This window comes from Lates calcarifer, linkage group LG17 (genome assembly GCF_001640805.2).
Source record: "Lates calcarifer isolate ASB-BC8 linkage group LG17, TLL_Latcal_v3, whole genome shotgun sequence".
NCBI classification, from domain to species: domain Eukaryota; kingdom Metazoa; phylum Chordata; class Actinopteri; family Centropomidae; genus Lates; species Lates calcarifer.
In genome coordinates, this window is record NC_066849.1 from 10,815,964 (window position 1) to 10,836,465 (window position 20,502).

At 42.0% G+C, this 20,502-nt stretch overlaps 4 protein-coding genes across 6 annotated transcripts in view; all 4 read left to right on the plus strand.

Moving 5' to 3' along the window:
- The first annotated feature begins 6,697 nt into the window (after window positions 1-6,697).
- LOC108894935 (prostaglandin F2-alpha receptor-like) lies at window positions 6,698-10,201 on the plus strand. Its single transcript, XM_018693581.2, has 3 exons — window positions 6,698-6,762; window positions 7,202-8,010; window positions 9,506-10,201. Exons 2-3 carry the CDS (start codon window positions 7,216-7,218, stop codon window positions 9,818-9,820), a joined length of 1,110 nt encoding a protein of 369 aa, XP_018549097.1. The 5' UTR covers window positions 6,698-6,762; window positions 7,202-7,215; the 3' UTR covers window positions 9,821-10,201.
- A 1,188-nt stretch (window positions 10,202-11,389) lies between these two features.
- On the plus strand, window positions 11,390-15,164 carry btf3l4 (basic transcription factor 3-like 4). 3 transcript variants are annotated; one of them, XM_051076949.1, is made up of 6 exons: window positions 11,390-11,421; window positions 11,996-12,057; window positions 13,017-13,130; window positions 13,250-13,451; window positions 14,560-14,619; window positions 14,822-15,164. In XM_051076949.1, exons 2-6 carry the CDS (start codon window positions 12,004-12,006, stop codon window positions 14,866-14,868), a joined length of 477 nt encoding a protein of 158 aa, XP_050932906.1. In that variant the 5' UTR covers window positions 11,390-11,421; window positions 11,996-12,003; the 3' UTR covers window positions 14,869-15,164. The 3 variants fall into 3 exon arrangements, with proteins under 3 accessions (XP_050932906.1, XP_018549099.1, XP_050932907.1); XM_018693583.1 differs by having other exon boundaries at window positions 11,420-11,504; XM_051076950.1 differs by lacking the exon at window positions 11,390-11,421 and adding an exon at window positions 11,600-11,624.
- LOC108877410 (basic transcription factor 3-like 4) overlaps window positions 11,420-20,502 on the plus strand; it is a 38,319-nt gene continuing 29,236 nt past the window's right edge. The window contains exon 1 of the mRNA XM_051076948.1: window positions 11,420-11,504. The gene's annotated coding sequence lies outside the window, so the exon portion shown is untranslated. The remainder of the gene's footprint in view (window positions 11,505-20,502) is intronic.
- Window positions 15,202-20,502, plus strand: part of zfyve9b (zinc finger, FYVE domain containing 9b) — a 44,153-nt gene continuing 38,852 nt past the window's right edge. Inside the window, exons 1-4 of the mRNA XM_051076939.1 lie at window positions 15,202-15,619; window positions 17,235-18,046; window positions 18,210-18,309; window positions 18,392-18,594. Coding sequence (XP_050932896.1) covers window positions 15,556-15,619; window positions 17,235-18,046; window positions 18,210-18,309; window positions 18,392-18,594 — 1,179 coding nt within the window. The 5' untranslated portion in view covers window positions 15,202-15,555. The remainder of the gene's footprint in view (window positions 15,620-17,234; window positions 18,047-18,209; window positions 18,310-18,391; window positions 18,595-20,502) is intronic.

Here is a 20,502-nt window from a genome sequence, read left to right on the forward strand (position 1 = left end):
ATTGTTCTTTCAGGCAAATAACCTCATGTCTTGCAGGAGAAGTCCATCATCCACAATTAAAACTGCCCTCTCATGCCAGCAGTGCTTGACTGGTCCCTGTGGTTGGTTCCTGTCCCTTGTTGAGAGACTGTCCAGCATAGAGTCAATGTAGATCTTAGTCCATCCATCATGTCATTGTCAGCACACGTAGCACCATCTTTGAGTGGGGAGCAACAGATTATGTCGACTGGCTTTTACCAGATGTGTGTGTTATTGTGAGACTGTCCTCATATAAAAAACAACCACATATGTTGTTTGTGCAAGCACTTTATTACGACCCACAGTTTAGTATTCTTGTGAAGCAACACCCAGTCACTGTAGTAATTATGACATCTATTAAGTAGGTGTAGTATCAATAGTGAAAAAGTCCACACTAGAAGGTGGCTGGAGTGGATGGTCAAACAAGCATAAGAACTTCACGTGAGAGACCTGGGATTGGTTCCTGTTTAGAACATCACAGTTACTATTGTTTCTTTTAGCCAAAACCACTTTTCCTGAACCTTAACAGGTACTTTTTTTTGCCTAAACTTAACCAGGTCTGTTTTTATGCCTAACCTAATTGTTCTATAACGCTGACCTCATGTGTGTTAGTGTTACCATATGGTTGTATGAGTTGGGAGACTTTTTGGTAATTGTGTAAAATTACCACATTAAAGTATAGTATATTTTTGGATATGTCATGTACACACTTTTCTTCTACAGTTAAAACTCCTTCGTCTTTTGTAGGCTTTGATTTACATTTCCATACACTGTTGTAGAGTGAGCGTTATCTGCTTAGAGAGCTTGAACTGTAAACAGTAAATTTTAATGCAGTGGAAACAGAAAATATTCAGTTTTCAATAACATAATCATCTATCACATCACATCACTTCTGTAATTTTACTTTTACTTAGTAGTAGTTGAGAAAAGTATGTCACAAAAATTCCGTAAAATATACGAGTATGGGTATAAATAGCTCATTGTCAGATACAGATTCAGTTATCACAGAATCTGTTAAGGTTTTATGGATCTCTAAAGCTGAGGAATTGTACAAGATGTTACAAATCTTTTCACCTTAAACTCAGCAGATGGAGACACAATAACAAAGATTTTCTTCCTTAACCCTGTGTCGACGAACACGCAAACGCTGTCCTGGTTTACAAAACTGCAGATCTTTCAGAAGTGAGATAAATGATCAAATGTCTTGTCTCTTTACTCCAGGGCAACTGTGTACAATGTTCCCATAATGCTCCTCGCTAATTACAGCTGTATGTCTTGTGATGGGTCAGCATGTTTGTTTTTCTGTGAGGGCCACTATGTACTCTGTGAACAAATGAACCTGACTGTCCTGCTGGCTTAATGTTCACGCTGCTCACACGAGGAATCATTCTGCACAGCAGAATAATTCTTATGTCAAGTTAAGTTGGCAGACTCAGTGCAAGGCCCATTCCAAGTAAACAGAAGAAAATGAAAGAAAGTACAACAACCACTGCATTTAGCATTTTAGCGTCTAAGCATTTTCTTATTTACCTCATCAAACATCTTGACGTCATTTTTTTTGTGAGAAAATGGCGCTCAGATGTTAAAGATAAGGAGCAAGCAGTGTTGAAGGGGTTGAGGAATCAGAACACTAAGATTAAATACCCTGATAGATGGTAACACCACAAATTTTGCCTGTCTGAGTCAGATGATGCCTAACTGTAGTCTTTAACAGAGCTCCATGCCTTTGTAAAGGTCAGATCTTAGGTTCAGTCTGACAATCTCTGTGGGACTATGAATGAATCTCACACACACAGTTACAAAACACCTGCTCCTCCAGTTTCCCTAATGTCTGTTTTGATGCTTGGTCATCTTGGAGGCAAGCCAGGAACTGACAGCACGTCCTCTAATTCTCAGTTGTTTGCCGTCACATAATTCAATTGCCACTCAAGTGTTATGACATGACACAGTATGATCAAATTTGTGTTATGTCTGAACACTAGGGATACTTGAGCTGTTTGACCAGGAAAAGGTGGAAATTTGAGGTGATTACAGCATGAGGAAGCCAACCTGACCTGAATCCAATCTGCTGAGGATTTTCTTTTTCTGCTTTCATCAGTTGTCCCTTCTCGGCTTGATAAATAGCTTTGACACATTTTGCAACTTCCTCCCATGGCACCAACTCTGCTCCATTAACAGTTTCCAAAAAATGAGGGAAAATCTTTTGGTTAGAGATTGGGTAACACGTGGAGAAAAGAAATGATGAGAAGAGACAAGATGAGTGAGAGCAGAGGAACAGTAGCTTTCTTACCTGTGAATCTTGGCACAGGAGTATTTTTGTGATTAGATGGAGATGCGGGGAAGCAAGCGACAGTGCTGCTGGCAAAAAGCCTGCATTATGGGTTATTTTTCCCATCTTGCTCAGTCTACTCCCAGCTCCATCTGTGCCCCACCAACGCAGGTCAGTCTATTACAGCAGCCCCATTTGATGCAGTCGAAAAAAAAGAATGTAATTGCACTTCCATGCCTGTGCTTGCCTTGGCATTGTGACCAGCCACTTCGCTGCTCGTCATTACACCATACAGCAGACACTGTATGATACCACACTTCAAGGTGCAATGTCACCTGGGAGAAGATTTCTTTAGGGAGTCACCTTGTTGGGTAATTTGTGACCATTAGGCTACACGAGAAACTTTAGAAGAGGGTTTCATTAGCACATCGAGAGAGACATTCTGTCTTTACAGAGAGAGCAGACGTTCAGTTTTAGTTTTAGGTTTTAGTTTAGTTCTCAGTTTTGTCTGAATGAAAAAAGAAAAGCTTCTACTTTTTTATTTTGTCCCTTCCTGGACTCTTTTAGTAAGCTGTTTAGACTCTATGAAAAGTATTTCTACATGCAATAATTGAGGGGGCTCATTGTCTGTGTGTTGAAACAAACAGAGGGAAGTTCGAGAGCCATAAGATTTGTGATCAGCTGAGGTAAATTTGTCAGTTCACAGATGAATAAATCATTTTTCACTTTTTGAGCCTAATGTTTCTTTGACAGCTGTGGCCACTGCAATTAACCCATTAACTTGTTTGTAATCTAAGAGGTTTCATATTTATAGATTGTTTTTGTGTGTTTTTTGACCCTCGAGAGACAAGACATTTTGAATTGAATTGAACTGAATTGTTGAAACTTTTATTATTTTCTCTATTCTGAAAAGGAAATAGTGTTCCGAATAAATAGATGAATGAATAAATAGATTCTTATTCTTATTCTGATTCTTATCTTTGACCACTTGTACACGATGAGGTATAATGCTGTTTTCAGGTAAGAAATGTAATGGGGTTTTGATAACAGTACAAAAAGTTTTTTTTAAGTGTTCCAGTAAGTGTTATTTTATATATATTATATATAATATATATATATATATATATATATATATATATAAAATTCATTTAGTATATTTAGTAACTAACATGATAGAAGCAGTAGAGGTTGTCTGGTCAGCTTGACAATGACAAATCTCAAAATCTCATGATTTTTCCTTCGTTTTCCACCTCCCACAATCTGATATAGATTGACCCTGGCTCTGACTTTCCTCACTCTTCTTTCCACTTAGTTATAATTGCTGAAAGAAGAAGCAACAGAGAGTGAAGAGGGCATTTGACAGAACTTCTGTTGAGCAAAGAAATTAAAGAGGAAATGAACTTTTGGAGGATGGAGTCAGCATTTCTTCAAACTTCAGGCATGATAAAGCATTAAAAGTCCTTCAGGGTGCGGCAATAACTAGGATTTGGGAAAAAAATTCTCGTGCCTTATCAAACTTAACTTCAACTTTTATGCAGAGGAAATGGCAAGCTTAATATGACTGCCCCAGGACGATTATGGTTGGAAATGCAGTAAAATGACACTAAAATGCAGCAGCACAGAGTTTAAAATATATATAAGATGAAAAGGGTGGCTGTGTCACTTTCTATGTGCAAAATACAACAAAGTTCAACGACATTTAGTTCAATTCATTTTCCAAATGATAGAATGTATTGAGGATGATGAGAGATTTGGTTTACATGCACTTAGATGAAGTGGCATTTGCTTTTAGCCTGAAGTGTGACCCAGAGGTTGTCTGACTCTGTTCCCTGGCACCACGGTTACTACTCAGAAATGGTTTTGTTAAGCTATTCCAAGCCTTGATGGTATCAATCAATATTCTGGCCCTGGAGTCTATGGGAGTGATAAGCTTATAGGGTCAGTGACTGCACACTCTTGGGAACTTACTGTAAATTAACAGATGCATGTGTCCAAGTGATCAATTCTCTCTGCTGCTTTTCTCCTCTGTCGTATGAAGGTGACTCGGCTCCCTCATCAGAGAAATCACGCAATCATTATCTAAAACTCAAAGTTTCCTTCCTGCCAGGACAAAACATCACTCAGACATATCCTGTCTGGATAGTAAGTTGTTCCCAAAGCCAGGGCAGGGCTATAACTGAGTGCTTAAGTGTGTGTAAACAACTACTGCAAACAGATGGTTATGTTTTGTTGGAAGAGACTATGTCCAGAATAGAATTGAGTTTGTAGTCAAATGAAAATATAATTTAGGGAGATATATGGAGTGGGCAACATGAGCAGCCAATAAAAAACAAAACACAGTCCCACTGGAGATGAGATGAGCCAGGAGAGGCTGGAGGAAGACAGAGGGAGGTGAGAAGGAGGACAGAAAGCCAGAGCTATGGCTTATGGCTGAGCCTAATATATTAAGATTAGTGTTTTAACATGATGAATATGAATGCTGAGCTTTCTGAAGGTGTCACTGGCCTGACGCTGAGAGGAAGAGTGGGCATCACTGTCCTATGACAGTGGCTATTCAGGCCTCTTTTTGCACACGTTATTGTGTCGTTTGATTTGATTTTCAATGGATAAAATTGCTATTTTGTCCATCATCTACACAGCAACCCACAAAGACAAAGTGAAATTATGTAAATTCATTAACAATGTATTTTATTAAAAAATCCAACATGACTGATTATGGAGATCCACAGTTTTACAATGGATACTGATGATTACTGCATGTGCATGCAGGGGTGGATCCACACCCACCTCCCAAATTAGAAGAATGATGAACTGTTAAGTAAACAGTCCACTTGATGAACACTCAACCCTTTCCTTCCGGAGACTCAAGAATGAAGTCTCATCAGATCTTCTTTATTGATAGATCACATCATAATAATCAACAGGAATCTCTCAGTCACTTAATATGTGTGTACGGAGTGTTCACTCTTATCTCCATTGAAGGGTAAAATCTTATGTATCCATCCTGTATCTGCTTCAGAATTACATGCACTCCTCTCTAACACGTCTTACGTTATCTGTCAGTGATTTGCTCTCTGCTGGCTCAGATAGAGTAAGGAGCTCCATTTGCTTCATTTACTCGTAATTTAGAGCAACTTGTACTTCCCCCTGACCTTTCTGCATTTTGGAGCCATTTTCTCTCCCTTTTTATGGGACTTTATCACATTTTATTTCTTAGCTGCCCCTTGTCTGTCTGCAGTGTTTAAGTTCATGTCTGCTATCTGACTCAGGTCTTTGTAAGCAAAGAGACTCATGAAAAAAAGCTGCAACACTTTAAAATGATATAATGTAACTTTGAACAAATGAAACCAGCACAACTTGAGAAAATGTGTAATGTAAGTGTGTGTCTGTAACACCTCAGGCCTGTTGATCTCCAGAGCAACTTCAACCTCACAGTTTATATGAAAAGCTCTTTAATCTCTGACATTAAAAAAAGAAAACAGATGCAGTTTATGAAAAAGGGATAAAATACACAGTGCAGGTTTCATTTTGGAAATAAAAACTCAGCAAAAAATGGACTGGTAAAACCAGTATCTCTTTTTCAAATGAAGCATGCCTGCCAACATCCTTTTTGCTGATCACGGTGGCTGCATAGCCGGAGGTTATTCAGAACAACTGTAGCATATTAGGCCATAATAGGTCTGCCTGCCACAATAAAAGGATATTACTAACACTATGTCCTGTCTAAGACATCAGCATATTGTCTTGGTGTTGCAAAGAAACTGCACATTTTAATATTTTGACATCAAAACTCAGCTTACTTTGACATTGCATAATACATAGAATTTCAGACATTCTTAAGAGAGTGAAAACATATGAACTTCAGACATTACAAAACGTCTAGACAATAAATCTTTACCACTGTCTTTTTTGAAACGTTGCGACTGAAACATTAATGAATCTTTTTTTTTTTAAAGGCACCTTATCAAAACAAAGCTTGATTAATTTTGGACTTCTGTTTTTTGTTTTGTTTTTCCCTTTTCTTCTTCAGTCGGTAATTTCCTGCTCGCACTGTTCTTCTATGGTACATTAATAAGTTGTTAATAACCTGTTTAGCAGGATGATCAAACAACACGATGTGACAGAAAGGAATAAACAGTGATTTCTTTATAAATAGAAATACAAATGAAAATAGTGACCTGTTTGATGAGTTTGTCCAAACATACAGACACATAAGTTTAAAATGGGGCAGTCCTGCATGAATTAATGCCAACTTTGGTACACACAGTGTCCACATACAAAACTATGCAGATTTCTTCAGAATGCGATGAGCGTGCACAGCCTCTCAGGTTGCATTTGAGTTTGAACTGATGAGTCGCAGCAGACTGAAGCTCGTCTGTGCGCTCTCATTGAAACTTGGCACCAGCTGAGCGCACACACGGAACAAGTGGCACAGATCACCGTCTCGACAGGAGGATCGAAGGAGAGCAGTGTCGGTACGTTCAATGGCATTCATTGCTCTGCTGACCGGACGTCACTTTTATGTTTTATTAACTATAATTAAAGCCAAAGAGTGAGGGGGGCTGCTGACTTATGGCGAGTTGTGTGGGAGAAGACCAAACCTGAGGTAAGGGACTGTACCAGATATTGAGCATTCTCTTTAATTACGACAGTTACAGGAGTTGGAGAGAGAATTTTTTTTGTAGTAAAATAATATTTTTTCGCGCGATTGACCAGTGATGGGGAAAGTGGCTTTCAATGCATTTCGGTGGTTACGCTCCGAAGATGAATCGTTGTGGGTGGAAATTAATGCGTAATTAGTGCCGCGCAGTATTTACAATTGCAAAGTGAGTTTCAAAGTGAGTAAGTCACACTCAAAACTGTGCACTGTATCAACTTTTATTCCAGCCTATCACCATTTTCTCTCTCCTTCAGGTCTCATTTCCACCATGTCAGCCAATGAGAGCTCAGAGTCAGGCTGCAGGTCAGAGGTCAGACTGGACAACAGCACCTGCACACAGAAGGAGCTGTCCGTCACCCCCTCCGTCATCTCCATGACTGTGGGCATCTTCTCCAACAGCCTTGCCCTATTCATCCTGGCCAAATCCTACAACCGCATCCGGATCAAGTGCAGGGCGTCCTTCCTGCTGTTTGCCAGCAGTCTGGTGGTCACTGACCTACTGGGTCACCTCATCAGCGGCTCCCTGGTGATTTTTGTCTACAGCTCTCGCAAGAAATGGGAGATGTTTGACCCTCACCGCATCGTGTGCGGCGTCTTTGGGGCGTGCTTGGTGTTCTTCGGCCTGAGCCCCCTGTTCCTGGGGAGTGCCATGGCGGTGGAGCGCTGCATCGGTGTCACAAGGCCCATCTTCCACTCCACCGTGCTGGCTCCCCACCACATGAAAAGGCTGCTGGTTATCACATGGCTGCTCCCTGCCCTGGTGGCTGTGCTGCCTGTGCTGCTGCAGAGACCCTACGAGGTTCAGATCTCCAGGAGCTTTTGCTTCTTCCACACGGAGAAACCCAAAGACTGGCTGGATGTGTTCCTGCCTCTGCTTTTCTCTATGCTCGGGCTGCTCGCACTGCTGCTCTCCATTGTATGCAACGCTCTGACAAGCTGTGTTCTGCTGCAGGCCAGGCTGCGCCGCAAGCATCACTGCAGGGGCACTTCTTACCACACAGAAATGATCTGCCAGCTCCTGGCCATCATGTTGGTGTCTTGCGTTTGCTGGGGCCCATTACTGGTAAGTGCAGGCTGACATTGTAGGAGCTCACTCAAGGTGTTGGGTCAGGTAAGAATGGCTTATTTCTTACCAAGAACAGGAGTTGGAGCTACATTTTCATCCATGCTTATATTAATTGATCTCAGTTTGTTGGTTATTACCCATCTGTTAATACATTTACATTTCCGCATTCTATTGCTTTGATGATCTTTAAGCTATCTGCTAGTTGTCATTTTGGGGCTTTTGAGCATCTCTAAGTACAAAGTGACTGTCACAGACAGTGAAATAGGTTTTGATATATGACAGAAACCTGGTTGGTCCCATTATTTGTGATGAAAATATGAATAGTTTTTCAAAGGACAAAAAATACTGCTGCTTTGTATTTGAAATCTGTCCATCCATCTTAACTCCCTGCTGTTGAAACTCCACTCATTTATCACAGCAAGACCCAAACACTTCAGTAGCTTACTGTGCAGCCTCGCCTCCGAACTCCTAAAAAACTGTAGTATGTGCAGACCCCTGGAGCACCCACCCCCACCCCCCTTACACACACATACACGCACCCCTGCCCTTCAAAATATCCACTCCCCTCTGGTTGAACAAGACATGTATTTTAAGCTCTTACTCCTCCAAAAATGTGCTCTCTATGACATAGTCCCTTCATACCTCTTATTGCTGCATCTCAGAGTAAAAGCTCAGTAGCTCAATACACGGCAAATAGATTTTATGGTCCGCTGCAAATAAACTTTAGGGTATCTAAAATCTGTTTCCCATCAAACCTGCTTTGTTTAATGACCAATTTGCACCAAACATGGTATGGTGCACACAGCGCAGAGGAGCTTGGGAAACACTGCGCTATTATTTTGAAAGTCTGGATAAGCACCTCGGCTGCCGTGAGCAAACTTTGTGATGGGTGTGACTCCGTACATAATTTGTCATAATGAAAGTCCAATGAAAACAAGCATCTGTATGTTTGCCAACTGAACATGACTGAGTGAGATTGAAGTGATATTTTAAAAGCAAACACTGTTCGGTGAGAATCAGTTTAACAGTTTATTCTCACTGTAACTTTTTAAACTTTAGTCAACAACTGTTGTTATTTCTGAGTCATCATGTGAAAGATGCCTGTGTATTGAATCATTGCACATTTGCGGAAGATAATGAATGTCTTGCTCAAGAGAAGATGCCTGATGATTGAAACCATCAGTCTCCAAAAGACGAGCTGGAAAACATAGTTGCAGCTTTATAAAAGATTATTCCAAAAAATCATTAGCATATTTTACAAAAACAGTGAGGGCAAAGCAGGAGGAAGCCATCAATCACTCAAATTTCTTCAATTAAGACTTAGAGATTTGCGTAAATTCTGTTGAATAATTCAGTTAAGTGCTACCTAATCTGTCCAGAACAACCAGTGTTAATTATTTATTTGTATATTTCTGTCTATTAAGGTCTGCACTGTAAGTATAGCTATAGTGTTTCAACTCCTTCCTTCATTATTTTATGACCACTCCACCAGATTCATGTCATCATTCTCAGCACCAGAGCCACAGACGAGCCCACGTCCCTCACTCTGCTGACGGTGGTACGCATGGCCACGTGGAACCAGATCCTGGACCCTTGGGTCTACATCCTGCTGAGGAGAGCTGTTCTGAGGAAAATCTTCAAGTTGTCCCACTGCTGCTGGGGTTCAACGTCTCAAGACCTGCACAGCTGGCAGCGCAGCATGCTCCGGAGCTCCATTGAGACCAGCAACTCTGGTGCCGGCCCGTCTGCCTGCCACTGCCTCAGCAGGTTACCTCCTCCAGATACTACGATCAAATCAATTACCTGAACCCTGGTCTGGATGGTTCTGATCTGAGGACTGAGAAAAAGACCGGAGACAGCTGTGAAGATGTGGAGAACTTTGTTGAAATAGGATCATCTGGAATATTGTGCACACTACATAATGAAGAGTCTGTTTCATGTTGCAAACTGATCACCATGAAGTAACAGTATTGTGGTGTATTGTGTACTTTTTGTATTTAACTTTCAGCTCTGTTTTATGCTGCATTCACTCTGGCTTGTGCTTTTTGTATAGCAAAAGCTACTGTCTTTATTATTAATTCTGCTGAAATTTACACATGGCAGCTCCAGGCTATGCCTATTTTTATTCTTATATATTTAAGTGTTAATGATTATATCATACAGATAGTATTGAATCATCACAGTCTAGTTGTGTGTTAATGATGTTTTTTTTACTGTAACCTGCTGATTTATTACTTGGAAAACTATCTATCTATCTATCTATCTATCTATCTATCTATCTATCTATCTATCTATCTATCTATCTATCTATGTCATGTCAGTCTGTGCTCTGCTTCTAGGTAATATGTACATTAAAATATGATGCTCTGCACAAGTGTTTATATAGTGCGTCATCTTCCTCTCATGAAATTTCTTCCATTTCTCTGGGCTAAACTGTGTAATAAAGCTGAAATGGCAAAACAAATAAAAAACATTACAAAGTAATTGAACGCTATTAAAATGTTTGTCATAATGGGTGAGAGGTGTGTGTGTTAAGAGGGATTTCTTTTCCACCCAAATCATCATTTAAGGAGAAACTCTGTTTGGAATAATTCTGTCCTTTTACAGTGTTCACTTGTAATCAACTATGATTTAGTAATTATAATCAATTACTATTAATTAAATGGTGCATCATGAAACAAAGTCAAATAATGATTGTCTGGGGGCAATCACAGCCCCTACTGCTGCTCTGTGGGGTGAACTTTGATTTCTCAGGTTTTACACTGTTTACACACCTTTCAAAGTCTTAATGATAATAACAATGATCAGAAAATGGAAAATGTGAATATTTCAGTAAAACAGAGAACAAATAAATTGTGAGGTTGAATATGATAGGCAGACATGCAAATGGAAAAACAAAAAGTAAACATAAAATAAATGATAAAAAATAATTGTTTTTTTTCTCATTACAGTAAAATCCACCTATTTGATAAGTTAAAGACATCATATGGAAACTGAGTTATAATTTGGCAGATGCATCTTTAATTGTATTTTTTTTACTATAAGTTTTAAAGTGCACTAATTCAATCAGTTGATTTGCAATACCTTTTAGATATATATCAGTTTATTGATTATAATTAAACGCTGTAAAAATCTATAATTACTCCAGAGGCACATCACAGCCTGGTCCATTGTTTCTGAAGTTTCTTTGGACCGTTTTATACTTTTTTCCGCCATAAAATCTTATCTGATATTGAACTTGTCGTCAATCTTTTAAACTATCAGGTTAGATTTTGGGTGAACTGTTATTTTATAGTGGACTGGCGTTTATTCGTGTAGTTTCTAAAGTGACCTATAGGTGGCAGCGTGGTGCACAAAGTCCTCCAGCCGGTCGGAAACGGAGAAGAAGAAGGAAAAATAATCCATATGGTACGTGACGTAATCTCTTCCTCATAACCTCCATCTTTCAGCAGCGCGCGCGCGTGTGTGTGTGTGTGTGGACATCTGAGCAGGTTTGTGATCGTAAACGTCGGTTTGTTTGAGACGCGCGGGGTTTGTGGAGTGTGTGTGGTGGGAGCGGAGCAGTCGGACAGAGCAGAGCAGGGACACAGTGTGTGTGTCTGTGTCTGTGTGTGAGTGTTCAGTCTGTTAGGCCCCTGTGTTGTGTTTTCATCTCTGCAGCTGCTAAACACACACACACACACACACAGAGAGAGAGAGAGAGAGAGAGAGAGAGAACAGGTTGTTCAGACTGTGCAGACAAGTTGAGACTGGTCTCAGACATCACTGCAGACACATGTCTCCTGTCTCTTTATTTGGTTATTGCTTTGCTGATAGAAGAAGCTTTTTTTGATCAGCTGAATCTGTGGAGAGTGGTCGCCTGCTCAGCTCATGTTGCAGCTCGGAGCCGAGAGGGGAAACTGCAGCATGTTTGTCATTTAGCTTGTTACACATTAACATTTATTTGTTTTCAACATCATATCCGATCTTTGTCACTCTGTAGGTGAGAACATGAATCAAGAAAAATTGGCAAAGCTTCAAGCCCAGGTCCGGATAGGAGGAAAGGTAAGGTGACACCCAGGAGGTGGTTGATTGTTTTGATTGGGAGGGTGCATTGTTAACTGAGCTGATACAGTGAGTGTGTGATTTACTATCCTCCTGCTCAATGTGTCAGATACACAAAGCTAAACCAGACATCTGGAGCGTTAAACTGAGGTAGCGACACTGTAAAAAGTGATGTTTGTATTGTGTCAGGTTTTACAGTGCGTTAATAGCATTTAGTGAAATCTACAGTTGGATTAGGATGGTGTCTTGATACATTTTCAGCACAAAATAAATACAAAGTGTCTGAAAATGTGCCTTACACTCTGAGTATGGCTAAAATTCAAACTTATTATATCATATAATAACATTTTTGAGACACTACAATGAAATGATGCTGTCTGATTCATCGTTTCTTTCATTTTTCATGCTAAAATCTCAACATTAGTATTAAATGTGAAAGTTTTTGTATGTTTTGTATGATCAGGCATAATTGTTTCAGAGTTTTAGACTGCTGCACAGACGAAAGAAGAAATTTGAAGACATCGTTGGGCTCTGGGAAATTATGTTGAGCATTTTCAGATTATTTTCTGAGGTTTCGTAGACTAGACTCTTACTGCAGATGAAGTATTACTGAAAATAATAGTAAACTGCTGCCCTAACCTGAAGTTTGAAGCGATATAATTATGGTTGCATCGTGATACTTTTTTTATTTACAGCAACATGAACACAAATAGATGCGTAGTGTTTCAGAGTGATTTCTTCTTTCAAATGATTATAGCTCATATTAAAACAATGGTGTCATTATTCATCATTATTTAACCGTACAACACCAGAGAAAAAGCTGCAGGGTTTAATAAAAAGAGGTCATGTCAAACTCATGCCTTACATCAAATGATCACATTTGCTCAACATGTTGTTCCCATTACCTTCATTTTTTTTCTCCTGCTGCTGTCTGAGTCTTATGTCTACTTCGGTTTCAGGGCTCTGCGCGCAGAAAGAAGAAGGTGGTTCACAGAACTGCAACAGCTGATGACAAAAAGCTGCAGAGTTCACTAAAGAAGTTGGCTGTAAACAATATTGCTGGAATTGAGGAGGTAAATTGGTATGGATCTACTGTGTGAGGAAAAGATTAATACACCCTTTAGCACATACATGCAATTGTGTGCGTTGGTGCGTGTGTGTGTGTGCGCACTGAGTGGTCCTCTTTTCTCAGGTGAACATGATCAAGGACGACGGGACTGTGATCCACTTCAACAACCCCAAAGTGCAGGCCTCTCTGTCCGCCAACACCTTCGCCATCACGGGCCATGCCGAGACCAAGCAGCTGACAGAGATGCTTCCGGGCATCCTCAGTCAGCTGGGAGCAGACAGCCTCAGCAGCCTGCGCAAACTGGCAGAACAGTTCCCTCGGCAAGGTGGGTGCGCTTCGACCTCTGACGTCTCATAGTTCGTGTAAGAGAAGAGGGTGAGAAGTTGTGTCTTGGTTGTGAGATGAGTCTCGATTTAAAAGGTCAGAGTCAACTGATGAAACATGAGTTCCACTATTTAGAAATCGCTCTTGCATCAGCATTATTGTGTTTACCAGCTCAGAGCCAAAGGACGTCATGTTGGAAAGTTCAGTTTTCACTGCTGTGAAGGAGTTGGTTTACATTTTGAGATTAGTCACTTCCTGGAACTAACGCACCACATGGAAAGATGAGCTCTTACAGCACCTCCTTTGTGGTTTAGGATGATTAGGATGGTTTGCATTTACATATGTCTCTTGCCTAGTGCAGCTTGGATATAATAATATATCCTCATGGATAAGATGATGTTGAGCTGTCAGTGTAAAAATACAGGAAACAGCCAGTGACCAAACATTAGTTATTGTGATACCTGTAGGATCAAATAACATGGACACCCATCTCTGCTGCTCTGCTGTGTCTCCCTTTTTGCCTTTTCAATTGAGAATCTGTGTGGCACATCACGCAGTGTGTAACGCCCTGTGACACAAATTTGAGATTTCAGGCTTCACTTGACGATGTGTTATATGCAGTGAGGTCAGAAAAGTGAAGGTATTACACAGGTCACAGCACCAGGTAGTGATGGTCACTGACTAATAGAAAGGTCTAACATCACTCTGTAAAGTGAGTTTTTCCTGTTACATTTTTTCGCAAACATTACTCAAAGAGGTTTAGAATAGTGCTTTTATTGGGGACTACTTTCTGCTGTGGATTAATACACATTTGGTGCGATTGAGTCAAAATAAACTACAGTACCAGTGTTCACTTGGTGCAATGGTGTGGCTCATTGATGCATTTCTATACAACAATGGAGCTCTGTAGCACAGAGGAATAAGCTGTATCAGGCTTGGGCCGTACAGACGATACTCATCAGTAGAGTTAATTATTTTTCATGGGATTTTGTTGACAAAAGTAAAATCACCAGAATTTATATATTTAAGAAAATAGTACATACCTGGTTATAATCATTGAATAGCCAAAGATAAAGCTATAATATGTCTTTTTTTTATTTTCATCTCAGCTCTCGACAGCAAGGCTCCAAAGGCAGAGGACATTGAGGAGGAGGATGATGATGTTCCAGGTACAGTCCATCAGATATAAAAGTCAGATGTGTGAAATGTTTGTTTTGTCTACACACACACACACACACACACACACACACACACACACACACACACATTAAAACAAATGTTCACAATGTTAGCCCAGAATTTGATTAATACAGTATCATGCAAAACACTTCTGACAGTTCTGATTCGCAACATGTCATTGTTGTCCTGCAGATCTGGTGGAGAACTTCGACGAAGCCTCAAAGAACGAGGCGAACTGACGGGTTTGTGCGCACTTGAGGACTGGACTGCAGTGAAACGAGAAACCTTCTGTGGTGTTTTTAAGTCTAGTTATCCAGACATATCAGACACTATCCCCCACAAAACCAGAGACTTTTATACTTTACAATGACCCAAGGAAGTTTGAGTCCGACTGGCTTGTGCGCTTATAAAAGAAATACTTGGTTAAATCCCTTCACCACATTGTCAGTCATGGTCAGGATTACAGTGGTCATTAAAGCTGGTCTTAAGACTTTTCTTTTTGTTTATGAAACAAAATAAAAGTGATTTAACATTTTTTAGATGGTGCTGTGGTCATTGAGAAGATTCAGTCATTGTTAGTGGTTCTCATCCAAGTGGAAGATTTTATTATGCATAGAAATGAATCAGTGGTGCTGACATGCTCAAACATCACACACAGTGTGACAGGCTTTTCATATCTGGCACCGTAGCTCTCTGTTGTCTTGGCTTGTCCGCTGTTCTGCGGGGCTGTGTAGAGAGCAAACTGGGGAGGGACGTTTCTGCACACCTCTTGAGTTTCTTCAAAGAGCCGCAGAGAGACACAGGGGAGGAGGGAGATCACACAGAGGGGGGCAGAGAGGCGAAAATCATCCCCATCCTCCGCTTGTCAGCCAGACAACCGCCGCTCCAATCCGTTCTCCTCGGCACTCGGATGTAACGGGATAAAAATGCTGAAGTTCTTCTCCGCGCGGGATGACGAGAATGAAAGCCTCCTGGGAGCAATAACAGAGGGTAAGACACACATTGACTTCAGTTTGGGTGGGGATGCTTTTTAGCCTGCTTCCCCATTCATTGCCTGTGTGTGCGTGCGTGCGTGTGTGTGTGTGTGTTACAGGATGACAATGCTGCGCGTCTGTGTTTGTTACAGAAAAAACCGCTGATACAGCATTTGGCCGCGCGCATAGTCCGCATCACCTGAAACGCGTGTGTATGTATGTGTGTGTGTGTGTTGCGCACATTCCCGTGTAAAGACGGGTTGCGTACATTTCACACGCTGTCCGCAGGGGCTCCTCAAACGCCTCCAAATAAACATCACCTCTGCCGAAGTGTCCTGCGTGGTCTGATGTAACGGGATGCGGGGTGAGTGTCGCATTGCCGCCGGCCATCGGTGCCTGCGAGCGGATTAAAACATCTGCACGTGTGTTGAATGCGTCACTGTCCCGGGAAAGCGAAGCGCTCAGCGAGTCGGATCGGTGCAGCCCCGCCGCCTTTTTTTTTTATCTCGGGAAATCTTCACTCTGTGGTCCCGCAGTAGGAACGACACGGCCCGTCTCTCTCTCTCTCTCTCTCTCTCTGTTTTTTTAAATGGTTTTTATGAAGGAGCTGCAATGCAGTTTAACCCGGGCAATTAGTTATTTTATGGGACTAGATCCTTTCCACGAAATATCATTTTTGCAATTTTGTGACAAACCACCTATCCCGCAATGTTGCAAAAATATTTATATGTCTATAAACTCAACATACCCGGGCTGCTGCACCTATATGAGTTCTTTAGTGCTTGTTTAAGTGCTCTCAGCAGCTCCTGGGTCATAACTATTCATGAATCACTAGTATCACCGAGCTCGATGAAACACCAGCTATGGATGCATTGACTCCCTTTGCATTACGTGCTGGTAATGTATAGTAATGGTTATTATGTGATAATCATATTAAGGAAGGCTGCTGAAACAGTAACTGACTAATCAGTTGGTAAATGCGCCCTTCTGTAGCATCTAATGTCGAATTTATGAATGGGGTGATTACAGAATGCATGGTTTTGCTCACTCAGGTTGTCAGTGGAAAACTTGGATTCAAACCATGTTATTACCATACATATGTGTTAATGTGTGTTTGGGCTATTACTAAAGGTATGTAGGTTTTAGTCTGAACATCTGTAATTTAACAAAAACATTTGTAAATCCTCAAGGTACCATACAGGCATTCAATATTAAATGCAGCGCCAATTAAAGGCAGAGCCAGTATTGAACTTTTTGTTCTCTGGAGAACCAGCAGCTACTGTTTGTGGTGTTGTCAATTGCTTCCACAATCAATATTTAGTCCACACCAAATCTCTTTTCTTAAAACTGTGCAGTCTGTTCTACGATCAGCTCATACACAGCTCCCAAGGACAACCAAATGCCAGTGCTGATGATTTAAAGCCATGAGGTGTGAATGAGGTGATGATATGAATTAGCACGTGCTGTTAAATGACCACTTAGCACATGTGAACACAGCCTTCCTACCTAATGAGTCATCATCACTGAGCACAGTACGTGTCTGAGTGTGTGTGTGTGTGTGTGTGTGCTTGACGGAGAGTGAGATAGAGACGTTGTGTGTTTATGATGTCACCATGTTCCCCTCCAAACAGATGAAGGAGACAATCCGTCTCTTCAGGACACCAAGCATCACTGGCTGAACAGGCCCTGTCTGCTGGTGCTCAAAGATGGGGATGTGTCAAAACCTGGACTGGGCTGCGGACAGATCAGACCAGAATCTCCGTCTAAAGCCAGCTCGGACGCAACAGTCAGAGCCCCGTTTGCAACATGTGAGCAGAAACCGACTGAACATCCTGCCAAAACTGCTTCGCCGTCCCAGCTGGAGGAGGGCAGCTGCACTGTGACCGCCATCTCCTCATGGGGTGGGAGTTGCGTTGGGGAGTCATCGAGCCCTCTGGTACTGACCCCTGCTGAAGCTGCGTGGCCAGAAGAGGAGGAAGAGGTGGAGGTGGAGGAGAAGAAAGCCCAGGCTCTGCCATCCAAGGAGGACTCTGTGATTGAGGAGAAGGAGCTGGAGGAGAGCGGGCTGGAGCAGCAGCAGGAGCAGCCCTGCAGCTCGGAGGCAACTGCAACGCCTTCTGCTCTCTCACATGAGGAGGCGTATGGCAGGGTGTCCAGGGAGAGTCAGTTTAAGATGGCCAAATCTGACAGAAGGGATGAGGCAAACACCAGCAAGGCCCTGGCAAGTGGGGAGGGAGCTGCGGGAGACTCTGCAGCTTCCCCTGGGGATCCTGATAATGAGTGCCAGCCGAGCCCCGCTGGTATCCTGTCCAAGGATCGAGGCAGTGTCCTTGGGGAGGTAGCACCGGTGTGGGTTCCTGATGCTCAGGCGCAGGTGTGCATGAAGTGTGGAGTAAAGTTTACATTCACTAAGAGGAGGCACCACTGCCGTGCTTGTGGGAAGGTGAGGAAAAATGTTATGTTTATGTGTTGTACATCATTTGAAATGAAAAGGAATCCAATGTCCCAGAGTAAAAAGCAACTTGAGAGTTGATTGGTCCAATGTGTGTGTGTGTGTGTGTGTGTGTGTGTGTCCTTATGTGGTCTGTGCATGTGTGCATCATCAGGTATTCTGTGCACTCTGCTCCAATCTGAAGTTCAGACTTACACATCTGGATGGCAAGGAGGGACGAGTTTGCGTTTCCTGTCACTCAACTCTCGTCAAAAGTGAGGACAGATTTACTTCTCATTGAAGTCGACAGCTCTTTGATGAAAATTTGCCTAAGTACGTCTGACATTTTCTCCTCAGGGACACCTCCGAGGGGAAAAAGGAGGGTGTGGTTCGCTGACGAAATCCTCACCAATAAGCAGTCAGAGTCTGCCCCGACAACGCCGGTCAGAGGGCCAACGTTCTCACCGCTGATGAGGCGAGCGCTGGGTGGGCCGGTTAAAAGTCCTGTGGGTTCACCGCAAATCAGGAGAACCTTGCGGCCACACGGGACGTCCATCAATGTAGGGTCACTAAAAATTGTGACACCACAGACTACAGAGAGCATGATACTTGTTGTTCTATGGTTAAGGGAAATGAATCATAAAATGTCAGCATTTAACCTCTATGACACCCTCTTTCTCTAGGAGGCCTGTGGTCCTTATGGCTGGGGCACCACAGCTTTAGTGAGCAGCTCTGCCAACCTCATCCCCCTGGATGGCCTGCCTCCCATCCTCACCTCCACAGGAGTTAAAGGAGGTAAGACAGGTGCAATCCAATATGAGCATGAGCAAAATGACTTTTTACCTCTTTGTTCATGCTTGCACAGATATTGTTTTTCTTTTTTCCTGACCTTGAAATATGCTTTCATACCTTGCTCAATGTGCATGGTGCAAAGAGAGGAGAGGAGGCACAAAGAGATGGGAGTTCCATGTAAATTAGGCAGCATGAGACAGAGGTAAAGGACAGTTTGGTGATAACAAAAGAAAGGGTAAATGTTGTGAAGTGACAGCAGCAATTACAGAGTAGGGCTGAAAAGCCTAAATGAACACTTTTAAGCTCGTCTGTACTGATTAATCAGTGATTCCTGCTAGTATCTGTCATCCACAGCTATTTTTAAGCTGTGTAAAGGATTCCTTTTAAGCGATTAAATCCCTACAGCCATCTGAAGGTTGCAGGATAGAAATGTGTGCTACACTTGCTGCCTCAGATTCAAAGTGCCTGTTATGCCTGGAGATCCATTGTTGTGTACCAGGATGAAATATATGCATCATTAACACCAGACACAAACATATGTGGTTTCTACACATCCCAGTAGTTTGTATAACTACCCCTCTGATTTATATTCAGCTCTGTCCAGCTGTGCACAATCCAGCACTTTGCATCAGTCTGCTGTGAGAACCAGTAATATGCAATAAGATAAACACCCACCCCCTCCTCACTGACCACCATCAAAGTGCCACTGAGCAAGGCACTTAACCTGTCACAAGTCTGTGGTGGTGCCGGGCAGCTCCCAGGGTGTGCCTGCATTGTATAAATATGCTGATTCTTCCCATTTAAAAGTCATGACTACTCCCTGAGTGCTGTTACTGTACTGTAATAATAATGTGGACTCATCTTGCCTGATTAAACAGAGGCCATTTAAAAATGATAGCATTAATAAAACCCTGCCTGTCCCTGCATCTTATTTAGAGCTGGGTGTAGGATGGTGGTTATTACTGCTTACACAGCTGAATGTGATTTCATTTTCAAACATGAATCTATGAAGCTAGTTTCTTTTTTTTTTTTTAATTGGCTCTTGTTAGCTGAAAGCATGAGCGCTTGCCAAAGATTCCACAGCCATAGCAGAGATACTATGTTTTTTCTCCCCCTCAGATTACACTGTGGAGGAGCAGCCCTCTGAGATCTTGCTCATTCAGGAGCTGGAGAGCGGCAGGCCCAAACCTGGTGTTTGTCCTCAATGCCAACCTACTTGCTATGGTCAAGCTGGTCAACTGTACGTTATTTATTTATTTCCTGACTTCTAAAATGTATATAAAGCTTCACACTGAAATATAGAGCTACTGCATCCTTAAAAAAATAATTTATGCTGCATTAAAAATTCAAGTAGAAAAGAATTACTTTTATACCTGTCATAGCTTATACTTTCACATTCCTACTTAAATGACCCCTGAGGTTCTGCCTCGATTGTGTGACAGATGTTAACAGGAAGTGCTGGTGCGTGACGACAAAGGGGATGCACGCTGTGGGCCAGGTGGAGGTGGTGGTGCTGCTGCAGTGCCTGCCTGAAGAGAAGAGTTTCCCCAAAGACATTTTCAGCCACTTCATCCAGCTGTACAGGGACACCCTCACAGGTCACAGTCACTCATACTAACATGCATACATGCAGTTATTTCCAGCAATCGTGACATTCCACTTTTCTGCCCCAGTCC